The 13,841-nt window shown below is 63.2% G+C and overlaps 1 protein-coding gene across 1 annotated transcript in view; it reads right to left on the bottom strand.

Moving 5' to 3' along the window:
* The window catches only part of LOC147412552 (retinal guanylyl cyclase 1-like), a 38,768-nt gene that overhangs the window by 14,168 nt on the left and 10,759 nt on the right, over positions 1-13,841 (bottom strand). The window contains 10 exon segments of the mRNA XM_086481243.1: positions 2,295-2,417; positions 2,419-2,444; positions 4,722-4,871; positions 6,614-6,770; positions 8,115-8,291; positions 9,830-9,910; positions 10,230-10,313; positions 10,597-10,701; positions 12,880-12,976; positions 13,102-13,186. Coding sequence (XP_086337369.1) covers positions 2,295-2,417; positions 2,419-2,444; positions 4,722-4,871; positions 6,614-6,770; positions 8,115-8,291; positions 9,830-9,910; positions 10,230-10,313; positions 10,597-10,701; positions 12,880-12,976; positions 13,102-13,186 — 1,085 coding nt within the window.

Below are 13,841 nucleotides of genomic sequence, written 5' to 3'. Positions count from 1 at the left end.
CAAAAACCACCACCAAAACCATCCAAAAAAAACCCCAAATAAAAAAAAACCACCAAAACCATCCAAAAAAAAAAAAAACCCAAATAAAAAACCCCACCAAAACCATCAAAAAAAACCAAACCCAAAACAAAACAACAAACCCCCCCCCCAAAACCATCCAAACCCCCCCCCAAAAAAAATCAAAAACCCCAAAACCATCCAAAAAAAAAAAAAACAAAAACCCCCCCACCAAAACCATCCAAAAAAAGAAAAACCAAACAAAACCAACCCCCCCCCCCCCCCCCCAAATGACCAAAAATACTCCAGGAGAAAAAAAAAAAAATCACGAAAAAAACCCCAACCCCAAAACGATAAAAAACCCCAGGGGTTGGGGAAGGGGGGTGGGGCAGGGGAGCCCCAGAGAGCCCCAGAGAGGGTCCCAGAGCCCCATAGAGCCCCATAGAGCCCCACAGAGCCCCATAGAGCCCCATAGAGTGTCACAGAGCCCCATAGAGCCCACAGAGCCCCATAGAGCCCCCATAGAACCTCATAGAGTGTCACAGAGCCCCATAGAGCCCCATAGAGCCCCATAGAACCCCATAGAGGGTCACAGAGCCCCATAGAGCCCCATAGAGCCCCATAGAACCCCGTGTAGCCCCATAGAGTCTTACAGAGCCCCATAGAGCCCCATAGAACCCCATAGAGCCCCATAGAGTCTCACAGAGCCCCATAGAGCCCCATAGAGCCCCATAGAACCCCGTGTAGCCCCATAGAGCCCCATAGAACCCCATAGAGCCCCATAGAGGGTCACAGAACCCCATAGAGCCCATAGAGCCCCATAGAGTGTCACAGAGCCCCACAGAGCCCCATAGAGCCCCATAGAACCCCATAGAACCCCATAGAACCTCATAGAACCCCATAGAGGGTCACAGAGCCCCATAGAACCCCATAGAACCCATAGAACCTCATAGAACCCCATAGAGGGTCACAGAGCCCCATAGAACCCCATAGAGTCTCACAGAGCCCCATAGAGCCCCATAGAGCCCCATAGAACCCCGTGTAGCCCCATAGAGTCTTACAGAGCCCCATAGAACCCGATAGAGCCCCATAGAGCCCCCATAGAGCCCCATAGAGCCCCTAGAGCCCCACAGAGACCCATAGAGTGTCACAGAGCCCCAGAGAGCCCCATAGAACACCCATAGAGCCCCATAGAACCCCATAGAGCCTCATAGAGTCTCACAGAGCCCCATAGAGCCCCATAGAGCCCCATAGAGCCCCATAGAACCCCATAGAGCCCATAGAGTGTCACAGAGCCCCAGAGAGCCCCATAGAACCCCATAGAGCCCCATAGAGCCCCCATAGAGCCCCCATAGAGTCTCACAGAGCCCCATAGAGCCCCATAGAGCCCATGACCCTTATAGCCCCATAGCTAGGGGTCTGCCCAAATCACCCCATACTGGTCCCACATCACCCCACGCTGGTTCCACCCGCCCCATACCAGTCCCAAATCACCCCATACCAGTCCCAAATCACCCCATACTGGTCCCACCCCACCCCATACTGGTCCTACCCACCCCATACTGGTCCCAAATCACCCCATACCGGTCCCAAATCACCCCGTACTGGTCCAAATCACCCAGTACTGGTCCACCCCACCTCATACCCCTGGTCCCATCTGACCCCACGTCCCAAATCATCCCATACCCGTCCCAAATCACCCCGTACTGGTCCCCACATCATCCCATACTGGTCCCACCCCACCCCATACTGCTTCCACCCACGCCATACTGGTCCCAAATCACCCCATACCGGTCCCAAATCACCCCGTACTGGTCCCACATCATCCCATATTGGTCCCACCCCACCCCATACTGGTCCTACCCACCCCATACTGGTCCCAAATCACCCTGTACTGGTCCCAAATCACCCAGTACTGGTCCCACCCCACCTCATACCCCTGGTCCCACCTGACCCCAGGTCCCACATCACCCCATACTGGTCCCACCCCACCCCGTACTGGTCCTACCCACCCCATACCGATCCCAAATCACCTCATACCAGTCCCAAATCACCCCGTACTCGTCCCAAATCACCTCATACCGGTCCCAAATCACCCCGTACTGGTCCCACATCATCCCATACTGGTCCCACCCCACCCCATACTGGTTCCACCCCCCCCATACCAGTCCCAAATCATTCCATAACGGTCCCAAATCACCCCGTACCGGTCCCCAAATCACCCCGTACCGGTCCCAAATCACCCCGTACCGGTCCCACACCACCCCATACTGGTCCAGCCCCGCAACTGGTCCCACCTGGTCGAAGATCTGGTCGATGGTGGGCCTCTTCTCGGGCTGCTCGCTCCAGCACTGCTTCATCAGGTGGATGCACTCCAGCGGCGCCTGGTCGGCCGAGACCGCGGGGCGGCACAGCGGGGGGCGGCCGCCGCACCTTCTCGATGATCTCTGGGGGCACCCGCGTCACCGGGGGGGTGGGGGGGCGGGCGGGGGGAGGGGGGCGGTGGGGGGCGCGGGAGGTGTTGGGGGAAGGCAACTGGGGTGTCCTGGAGGGGCGATGGAGGCGCTGGAAGGGGTCAGTTGGGGCGGCCGAGGGGCATCTGGGGGGGGTCTGGAGGTGTTTGTGGGGTCCTGGAGATGTTTGTGGTGCTTGGGGGGGTCTGGAGATATCTGGGGGGTCCTGGAGGTGTTGGGGGGGTGGGTGCATGGGAGGTGTTGAGGGAGTCAACTGGGGTGTCCTGGAGGGGGTGATGGAGGTGTGCTGGAAGGGGTCAGTTGGGGCGCCAAGGGGCATCTGGGGGGGGGGGTTCTGGAGGTGTTTATGGGGTCCTGGAGATGTTTGTGGGGTCCTGGAGGTGCTTGGGGGGGTCCTGGAGATGTTTGTGGGGTCCTGGAGGTGCTTGGGGGGTCCTGGAGGTGCTGGGGGGGAGGGGGGTGTGGGAGGTGTTGATGAGAGTTAACTGGAGTGTCCTGGAAGGGTGATGGAGGCACTGGAAGGGGTCAGTTGGGGGGCGGCCGAGGGGCATCTGGGGGGGTTCTGGAGGTGTTTGTGGGGTCCTGGAGGTGCTTGGGAGGGGTTCTGGAGGTGCTGGGGCGGTTCTGGAGATGTTTGGGGGTCTTGGAGGTGTTTGGGGGTGGGTGCATGGGAGGTGTTGAGGGGAGTCAACTGGGGTGTCCTGGAGGGGTGATGGAGGTGCTGGAAGGGGTCACTTGGGGCGGCCGAGGGGCATCTGGGGGGGGTTCTGGAGGTGTTTGTGGGGTTCTGGAGGTGTTTGTGGGGTCCTGGAAGTGCTTGGGGGGTCCTGGAGGTGCCTGGGGGGGAGGGGGTGTGGGAGGTTTTGAGGGGAATCAACTGGGGTGTCCTGGAGGGGCGATGGAGGCGCTGGAAGGGGTCAGTTGGGGTGGCCGAGGGGCATCTGGGGGGGGTCTGAGGTGTTTGTGGGGTCCTGGAGATGTTTGTGGGGTCCTGGAGTGCTTGGGGGGGAGGGTGTGTGGGAGGTGTTGAGGGGAGTCAACTGGGTGTCCTGGAGGGGTGATGGAGGTGCTGGAAGGGGTCAGTTGGTGGGCCAAGGGGCATCTTGGGGGGGTCTGGAGATGTTTGTGGGTCCTGGAGGTGCTTGGGGGGGTCCTGGAGATATTTGGGGGGGTCCTGGAGGTGTTTGGGGGGGTGGGTGCATGGGAGGTGTTGAGGGGAGTCAACTGGGGGTGTCCTGGAGGGTGATGGAGGCGCTGGAAGGGGTCAGTTGGGGCGGCCGAGGGGCATCTGGGGGGGGTCTGGAGGTGTTTGTGGGGTCCTGGAGATGTTTGTGGGTCCTGGAGGTGCTTGGGGGGGTCCCGGAGGTGCTGGGGGGGAGGGTGTGTGGGAGGTGTTGAGGGGAGTCAACTGGGGTGTCCTGGAGGGGTGATGGAGGTGCTGGAAGGGGTCAGTTGGGGCGGCCGAGGGGCATCTGGGGGGGTTCTGGAGGTGTTTGTGGGGTCCTGGAGATGTTTGTGGGGTCCTGGAGGTGCTTGGGGGGGTCCCGGAGGTGCTGGGGGGGTGGGTGCATGGGAGGTGTTGAGGGGAGTCAACTGGGGTGTCCTGGAGGGGTGATGGAGGCGCTGGAAGGGGTCACTTGGGGCGGCCGAGTGGCATCTGGGGGGGGTTCTGGAGGTGTTTGTGGGGTCCTGGAGGTGTTTGTGGGGTCCTGGAGGTGCTTGGGGGGGTCCCGGAGGTGCTGGGGGGGAGGGGGTGCAGGAGTTGTTGAGGGGAGTCAACTGGGGTGTCCTGGAGGGGCGATGGAGGCACTGGAAGGGGTTAGTTGGGGCGGCCGAGGGGCATCTGGGGGGGTCTGGAGGTGTTTGTGGGGTCCTGGAGATGTTTGTGGGGTCCTGGAGGTGCTTGGGGGGTCCTGGAGATGTTTGGGGGGTCCTGGAGATGTTTGTGGGGTCCTGGAGGTGCTTGGGGGGGTCCTGGAGATGCTTGGGAGGTCCTGGAGCTTCTGGGGGTGTCCTAGGGGGTCCCAGAGGCTTTGGCAGGGCCGGTTGTGGGGGGGGGGCTGGGGAGGGTCTAAGGGCCTTTTTGGGCGGGGGGGGGGAGGGGGTCCTACGGTGGTGCCAGAGCTATTGGGAGGCTCCACCGGGGCATCCCGGCGGGGGCTACGGGGAGGGTCGGCGGCCTTCTGGTGTTACTGGTGAGACTGGGAGGGGGTTACTGGTGATACCGGGGGTGGGGGGTGGGGCGTGTACCTTCGGGGGGCAGTCCCAGCATGCAGTAGGGCCCGCTGCGGCAGATGACCTCCTGCATGATGATCCCGATGCCGTAGACGTCGCCCCGGAAGGAGCCGCGACGCTCCAGCGCCGCGTCCCGCAGCAGCTCCGGCGCCGTCCACAGCCGCTCTGCCGAGGGGGGGTGGGGTGGGGTGGGGGGTGGGGGTGGGGAAGGGGACGGGGACACGCTGGGACACGCCCTCTGCCCGCGATAAACCCCGCGGACCGCGAGGAAACCCCACCCCCCCCCCGCGCCGCGATAAACCACCCGCCCCTCCCGCGATAAACTAGATGTGCTGCGATAAACCACACACCCCCCCCCCGCCATAAACCACACCCCCCCCCGATAAACCACCAGACCCCCCGATAAACCCCAGCCCCCGCGATAAACCACACCCCCGATAAACCACACACCCCCCAATAAAACCCAGCCCCCTGCGATAAACCACATGCACTGTGATAACCCACACCCCCCATAAACCACAGCTCCCGATAAACCACCACACCCCCCGATAAACCCCAACCCCCCGCGATAAACCACGCGCACCGCGATAAACCACACCGCCCGATAAACCACACCCCCCCGATAAACCACACCCCCCGATAAACCACACCCCCCTGATAAACCACACACCCCCGATAAACCACACACACCCCGATATAACCACCACACCCCCCAATAAACCCCAGCCCCCCGCGATAAACCACACCACCCGATAAACCACACCCCCGATAAACCACACCCCCTCGATAAACCACAACCCCCCGATAAACCACACACCCCCCAATAAACCCCAGCCCCCCGCAATAAACCATGCACACCGCGATAAACCACACCCCCCGATAAGCCACACCCCCTCCGATAAACCACACCCACCCACCCCCACACCCCCCCGCAGCCAATTTCCCTCTGGTGGGGATGGCAGTGGATGGGGCGGCCACCCCCCCACCCCCCCCGAAATGGTTAGGCCACGCCCCCTTTATAGGAGGCCACGTCCACTGCGGCAGAGCCCGCCCTCAGCTCTTTGTAGTCACGCCCCCATCTGCAAGCTCCGCCCCCCCAGGCAGCGAGGCACGAGCCTCAGCCAAGAGGCCCCGCCCCCAAAGCGCCACGCCTGTTGCAACCCCCACCCCTGCTCTGTGGCTCTGCCCACAACAGGGAGGCCCCGCCCCTAACCCAAAGGCCCCGCCCCTAATCCCAAGGCCCCACCCCTAATTCCAAAGGTCCCACCCCAATCCAAAGGCCCCGCCCCTAATCCCAAAACCCAACCCCAATCCAAAGGTCCCGCCCCAATCCCAAGGCCCCACCCCAATCCCAAGGCCCCGCCCCAATCCAAAGGTCCCGCCCCAATCCCAAGGCCCCGCCCAATCCCAAGGCCCCACCCCAATGCCAAAACCCAACCCCAATCCAAAGGTCCCGCCCCAATGCCAAGGCCCCGCCCCTAATCCCAAGGCCCCGCCCAACAGCCCCCTTCAAATAACCTCCCCCCCACCCCTTCCCTTGACCTCGCCCCCCAAACCCCACCCCTTCCCCCTGCTCCCACCTCCCCAAACCCCACCCCTTCCCCCAGCCCCACCCCTTCCCCCTGCCCCCCCCTCCCCCAAGCCCCCCCCTCCCCAAGCCCTACCCCTTCCCCCTGCCCCCACCTCCCCCAAACCCCACCCCTTCCCCCAAGCCCCACCCCTTCCCCCCAGCCCCACCCCCCCCCCCCCCCCAGCCCCCCCCCACCTCCCCACCCGCCAGCCGCGTTTCCCCCGCCGCCCCCCCCCCCCCCCCCCCCCATTCCTTTCCCCTGACGCTTAACCCCCAGCCCCCCGGGCCCCGCCCTTCCCCGCGAGGCCCCGCCCCTCCCGCGAGGCCCCGCCCTCACCCTGGGGCTGGGGGGTGGGGGTGGGCAAGCGCTGGGCCTCCAGCAGCTCGTTGTAGCCGTGGTCGGTGACCTTGAGGACGAAGCGCCCGTCCACCACGCAGTTGCGGGACTTGAGGCGCCCGTGGATGACGTCACGGTGGTGCAGGTAACGCACGCCCTGCGGGACACGCCCCCCCCCCCCGCCCCCGCCCGTGGCCACCGTCACCCCCCTGTGGCCACCGTCACCTCCCCGTGGCTACCATCACCGTCCCGTGGCTACCGTCACCGGCCGGTGAAGGGGCCGCCGGCGGGTCATGATAGGCGGTGGCACCGGGGGGTGGGGGGGTGGGGGGGGGGTGGGGGGGTGGGGGTGGGGGGGGGCGGTTGCCGAGGTGGTTGCCACCGTTGTTGTGGCTAACGGCGTCGTGGCCACCATGATGGCCACCAGCATGGTCAGTATCGTGGCTACTGTCGTGGCCACCGCCACCGTGGTCAGCCTTATGGCTACTGTCATGGCCATCACCACCGAGACTGCCATCACCATGGCCACCATCATGGCCACCACTACCATGGCCACCATCATGGCCACCACCACCATGGCCACCATCATGGCTACTGTCATGGCCATCACCACCAAGACTGCCATCACCATGGCCACCATCATGGCCACCACTACCATGGCCACCATCATGGCCACCACAACCATGGCCAGCACCATGGCTACTGTCATGGCCATCACCATCATGGCTGCCATCATGGCTGCCACCATCATGGCCACCACCATGGCCACCACCGTGGCGAGCACCATGGCTACTGTCATGGCCATCACCACCATGAATGCCACCACCATAACTGCCACCACCATGACCACCATAATGGCCACCATGATGGCCACCACGATGGCCAGCACCATGGCTACCTTATGGCCACCGCCACCATGGCCAGCACCACGGCTACTGCCATGGCCACCAAAACCATGGCCACCACCATGGCTACTGCCAAGGTCACCGCCATCATGGCTATCACCATGGCTGCCGCCAAGGGCACCATCACAATGGCCACCATGGTGGCCATCACCGTGGCCATCACCTTGGCCAACACCATAGCCATCACTGTGGCTACTGCCATGGCCACAACCACCATGGCCACAACCACCATGACCACTGCCACGGCCGTCACCACGACCAACACCACATCCACCACCACCACGCCCATCACCATGGCTCCTGGCACAGCCCCCCCCACCATGACCACCACCACAACCACCGTCGTAGCCACTGGCACAGCATCCTCCCCCCCCCCTTCCCCGCACCACCGTGGCCACCACCACGGCCACCACCCAACGGCTGTCACCGCAACCACCACCACCACAGTTACCACCACCAGCGTGGCCACCACGCCCACCGACCCCTACCCCAACCCCCGCGGCCACCAAGCCCGACCATCCCCGTGGTCCTCAGCCCCACCCCCCACCCCCCACCCCCCCCCAGCCATCTCCGCTCCCCGGGGCCACCGACGTCACCTTGATGAGGTCGATGAGGAGGGAGGACTTGAACATCCAGTCGAGCTTCATGTCCTCGTTGCGCAGCAGGTCCTCCAGGCTCCCGCGGGAGCAGTGCTCCGAGACGATGGCGAAGATGCCGCAGTCGTGGAAGAAGCCCAGGAAGAGGTTGACGTTCTCGTGGCGCAGGTCACGCAGCTGGCCACCGGGGGGCGGACGACACGTGGGACGGGGCCTCACCGGGTCCCCGGGGCCACGGGTCGTCCCCTTCTGGCGTGGTCCTGGGTTGTCCCACCCCATGGCCTCGCGTTGTCCCCCCCATGGCCTGGCATTGTCCTCCCCTGGCCTGGCGTTGGCCTACCATAGCTTGGTGTTGTCCCTCATGACCTGGTGTTGGCCTACCATGGCCTGTCATTGTCCCTCATGACCTGGCGTTGTCCCCCCATGGCCTGGCGTTGTCCCTCATGACCAGGTGTTGGACTACCATAGCCTGCAGTTGTCCTCCATGGCCTGGTGTTGGCCTACCATAGCTTGGTGTTGTCCCTCATGACCTGGTGTTGGCCTACCATGGCCTGGTGTTGGCCTACCATGACCTGGTGTTGTCCTACCATGGCCTGTCATTGTCCCTCATGACCTGGTGTTGGCCTACCATGGCCTGGCATTGTCCCCCCATGGCCTGGCGTCGGCCTACCATAGCTTGGTGTTGTCCCTCATGACCTGGTGTTGGCCTACCATGGCCTGGCGTTGTCCCCCCATGGCCTGGTGTTGGCCTACCATGGCCTGGCGTTGTCCCCCATGGCCTGGCGTTGGCCTACCATGGCCTGGAGTTGTCCCCCATGGCCTGGTGTTGGCCTACCATAGCCTGGAGTTGTCCTTCATGGCCTCCTCTGGTCCAGAATTGTCCCCCCATGGCCTGACATTGTCCTACCATTGCCTGGTGTTGGCCTACCATGGCCTGGTGTTGGCCTACCATGGCCTGGTATTGGCCTACCATGGCCTGGAGTTGTCCTCCATGGCCTCCTATTGTCCAGAATTGTCCCCTCATGGCCTGACATTGTCCTACCATGGCCTGGTGGTGTCCCCCATGGCCTCCTCTGGTTCAGAATTGTCCCCCCATGGCCTGACACTGTCCTACCATGGCCTGGCATTGTCTCCCATGGCCTCGTCTACTCCAGAATTGTCCCCTCTGACCCAGCGATGTCCCCCTGACCCAACGTTGTCCCCATGACCCAATGTTGTCCCCCCTGACCCAGCTTTGTCCCCCATAACCCAACATTGTCCCCCATAACCTGATGTCCCCATGACCCAACGTTGTCCCCCTTGACCCAGCAACGTCCCCCCTGACCCAGCAATGTCCCCATGACCCAACATTGTCCCCCATAACCTGATGTCCCCTTGACCCAGCAACGTCCCCCATGACCCAACGTTGTCCCCCTTGACCCAGCAACGTCCCCCATGACCCAACGTTGTCCCCTTGACCCAGCGACGTCCCCCATGACCCAACGTTGTCCCCCCTGACCCAGTAACGTCCCCCCTGACCCAGCAATGTCTCCATGACCCAACATTGTCCCCCATAACCCAATGTCCCCATGACCCAACATTGTCCCCCATAACCTGATGTCCCCATGACCCAGCGCTGTCCCCACGACCCAACATTGTCCCCCCTGACCCAGCGATGTCCCCCATGACCCAACGTTGTCCCCCCTGACCCAGCGCTGTCCCCGTGGCCCCCTCACCTTGCAGAAGGCCAGCTTGGTGGCCGGTTTCACCTCCGTGTGCTGGTCCCCGGGGAACTTCTTCAGCCAGACCCAGTCACCCTAGGGGGGGGGGACACACACGACAAAGTGACAGAGTGGGCGGGGCCTGAGAACCTCCAGGACACGTGGGGACACCGGGGTGGGGCGGGACACGCCTCGTCCTCCCCCCTCAACGTCCCCAACCCTACCAGAAGCCGCTGGAGAACCTTCAACCCTTCCTCCAAAGCCACCCCTGTCCCCTCTTTTTTTTGCCCCCCCCCCCCCGGTTTGGGCCATTGGAGAAGGGGTAGGAAGGGAGGGGCAGGGCAGGACGGGGTGGGCGGGGCAGGGAGGCTGATTTTTTGGGGTGAAATCACGGGGTTTTGTGCTGTCGACTTACCTGCACGGAGGCGACAAGGCCCTGCCGGTTAAACAAAAGGAGGAGGAGGGGGAGGTGGCTGTTGCCCTTCGGGTTTTCGGCTCCCTGTGGGAAAGGGAGCTGTCAATCATGGGCCCTGGAGCTGTCAATCACCCAGCGGTGGAGCGGGGAGGGGGGTGGTGGTGGTGGTGGTGGTGGGGACGACAGGGGTGTCCCTGCGGAGGTGGCCTTGCCTTGTCGCCCCCGGAGGTGGCAGGTGGGGAGGTGGGGTGGGGGGGAAGAGGGGTGGGGGTGACGTCACGGGGGGGTGGGTGGGGGTGGGGGTGGGGAGGGAGGACACAACACACGGAGGTGGGGCGGGGGGAGGGGCGGGAAGGGGCCATCTTACCTCAGCGATGGCCACGTTGGTGTTGTCGGGGGCGGCGGTGACGCTCCGGACGCTCTTGGCGTCGCCCCCGCTGCGGCCGGCCAGGCTGGTGCGGCTGCCGTCGACCTGCGGCGTGGGGGGAGGGGCGTGGGGGGGGGAGGGGGGCAGGTCAGGGCGTGGCCCGTGGGGACATGGCACCCAAGGGAGGGACATGGCACCCAAGGAGCGGTGGGGACACACACACGTCACCCATGGGGACCCACCAGCCCATGGATCTTCTTCTCCCAGGGCAGAGCTTGGCCCTGGGGCAGAGCTCAGGGTATGGGGACACGTCATCCATTGGGGACACACCACCCGTGGGGACACGTCATCCGTTGGGACACGTCATCCGTGGGGACACGTCACCCATCGGGACACATCACCCATGGGGACACATCACCCATGGGGACACACTTCAGGCCATGGGGACACGTCATCCGTGGGGACACGTCATCCGTGGGGACACGTCACCCATCGGGACACATCACCCATGGGGACACATCACCCATGGGGACACACTTCAGGCCATAGGGACACGTCATCCGTTGGGACACACCACCCGTGGGGACACGTCATCCATTGGGGACGCACCTTAGGCCATGGGGACACGTCACCCATCAGGACACATCACCCATGGGGACATGTCATCCGTTGGGACACATCCCTCATGGGGACACGTCATCCGTTGGACCACACCACCCATGGGGTCGTGTCACCCATTGGGATGTGCCTCAGGACATGGGGACATGTCACCCATCAGGACACATCACCCATGGGGACACGTCATCCATTGGGACACATCATCCATGGGGACGTGTCACCCATTGGGGACACACCTCGGGCCATGGGGACACGTCACCCATGGGGACCCACCAGCCCACGGATCTTCTTCTCCCAGGGCAGAGCTTGGCCCTGGGGCAGAGCTCAGGGTATGGGGACACGTCATCCATTGGGGACACACCACCCGTGGGGACACGTCATCCATTGGGGACGCACCTCAGGCCATGGGGACACGTCACCCATCAGGACACATCCCTCATGGGGACACGTCATCCGTTGGACCACACCACCCATGGGGTCGTGTCACCCATTGGGATGTGCCTCAGGGCATGGGGACATGTCACCCATCAGGACACATCACCCATGGGGACACGTCTTCCATTGGGACACATCACCCATGGGGACGTGTCACCCATTGGGGACACACCTCGGGCCATGGGGACACGTCACCCATGGGGACCCACCAGCCCACGGATCTTCTTCTCCCAGGGCAGAGCTTGGCCCTGGGGGAGACCTCAGGGTATGGGGACACGTCATCCATTGGGGACACACCACCCGTGGGGACACGTCATCCGTTGGGACACACCACCCATGGGGACACGTCACTCATTGGGGACACACCTGAGGGTATGGGGTCACGTCACCCATCGGGACACACCACCCGTGGGGTCGTGTCCCCCATTGGGGACACACCTCGGGCCATGGGGACACGTCACCCATCAGGACACACCACCCATGGGGTCGTGTCACCCATTGGGGACACACCTCAGGCCATGGGGACACATCACCCATTGGGGACACACCTCAGGCTATGGTGACACGTCACCCATCAGGACACACCACCCATGGGGACACGTCACTCATTGGGGACACACCTGAGGGTGTGGGGTCACGTCACCCATCGGGACACACCACCCGTGGGGTCGTGTCCCCCGTTGGGGACACACCTCAGGCCATGGGGACACGTCACCCATCGGGACACACCACCCGTGGGGTCGTGTCCCCCATTGGGGACACACCTCGGGCCATGGGGTCACGTCACCCATCGGGACACACCACCCGTGGGGTCGTGTCCCCTATTGGGGACACACCTCAGGCCATGGGGACACGTCACCCATGGGGACACACCACCCATGGGGACCCACCAGCCTACAGGTGACCCCTCCATGGCAGATCTTCCTCACAGGAACCATCTTAGGCCACAGGGACACTGGAGACCTGTCACCCAGGGGACACGTCACCCATGGGGACCTAGCAGCCAACAGGTCTCCTCCCCAAGGCCACCTTGGCTCCGGGGAAGACACCAGGCCACGGCGACCCACCAACCACGGCGACGTCGTCCCACCAGCCCACGGTTCTCCTCCCGAGGCCAAGACCGACCACGGTGCGGCCTTCACGCCCCAGGAGGTCTCCTTTTTTGGCCACCTCTGGGGCCATTCGAGTCCCCGAGCCAACGTGGCCACCACCGAAGTCCCCTCCCCTCACCTGCTTGCTGCTCTGGGTGTTGATGAAGGTCAGGTCCTCCATGGTGAGGATGATTTTGTTGGGGCCCTTCATCAGCTGGGCCTGCTGGATGCGGCGCCTGCAGGGAGGGGACATGGAAGGTGTTGAGGAACCCCCCACCTTAAGGACCTTGGGCCTCCCCAAAATGTGTCCCCCCACCCCACCCCCGAGCTCCCCAGCACCCCCCGAGGTGGTGGCACCCACCTGATGAAGCAGGCGAGGGCGGCGCCTGCGGCGATGAGGGCGGAGATGAGGACAAACATGAGGAGGACGAAGGTGGCGTCCATCCCTGCGGCGGAGAGAGGAAGGGGGGTGATGGGGGAGGGGGGCGCCCAGAGGAGCCACCCGGCGCCTGTCATGGTGGGTCATGGTCATCTTGGCATCCAAGGCCACCCGTGGCGGACTATGGCTGCTTCTGGGCATGGAGGCGCAACCGTGGTCGCTCGTGGCCACCAGCGGTCGGTGGTGGCCACCTATGATTGCTTATGGTCATGGGGGGGGGGGGGTAGATGGTTGGATGGATGGATGGATGGATGGATGGATGGATGGAGGGACGGATGGCTGGATGGATGGAGGGATGGATGGATGGATGGATGGATGGATGGATGGATGGATGGATGGATGGATGGTTTGATGGATGGATGGAGGGAGGGAGGGATGGAGGGATGGATGGATGGTTGGATGGTTGGATGGATGGATGGTTGGATGAATGGATGGTCGGATGGATGGATGGATGGATGGATGGATGGATGGATGGAGGGATGGATGGATGGAGGGATGGATGGTTGGATGGAGGGTTGGATGGATGGATGGATGGTTGGATGGTTGGATGGATGGATGGATGGATGGATGGATGGTTGGGTGGATGGTTGGATGGTTGGATGGATGGATGGATGGATGGAGGGATGGATGGATGGAGGGATGGATGGTTGGATGGTTGCATG

The sequence above is a fragment of the Leptosomus discolor genome, unplaced genomic scaffold, assembly GCF_034619465.1.
Source record: "Leptosomus discolor isolate bLepDis1 unplaced genomic scaffold, bLepDis1.hap2 HAP2_SCAFFOLD_223, whole genome shotgun sequence".
Lineage (NCBI taxonomy): Eukaryota > Metazoa > Chordata > Aves > Leptosomiformes > Leptosomidae > Leptosomus > Leptosomus discolor.
The sequence above is the reverse complement of the archived record's forward strand: the minus strand, read 5'-3'. Positions and strand labels throughout refer to the sequence as shown.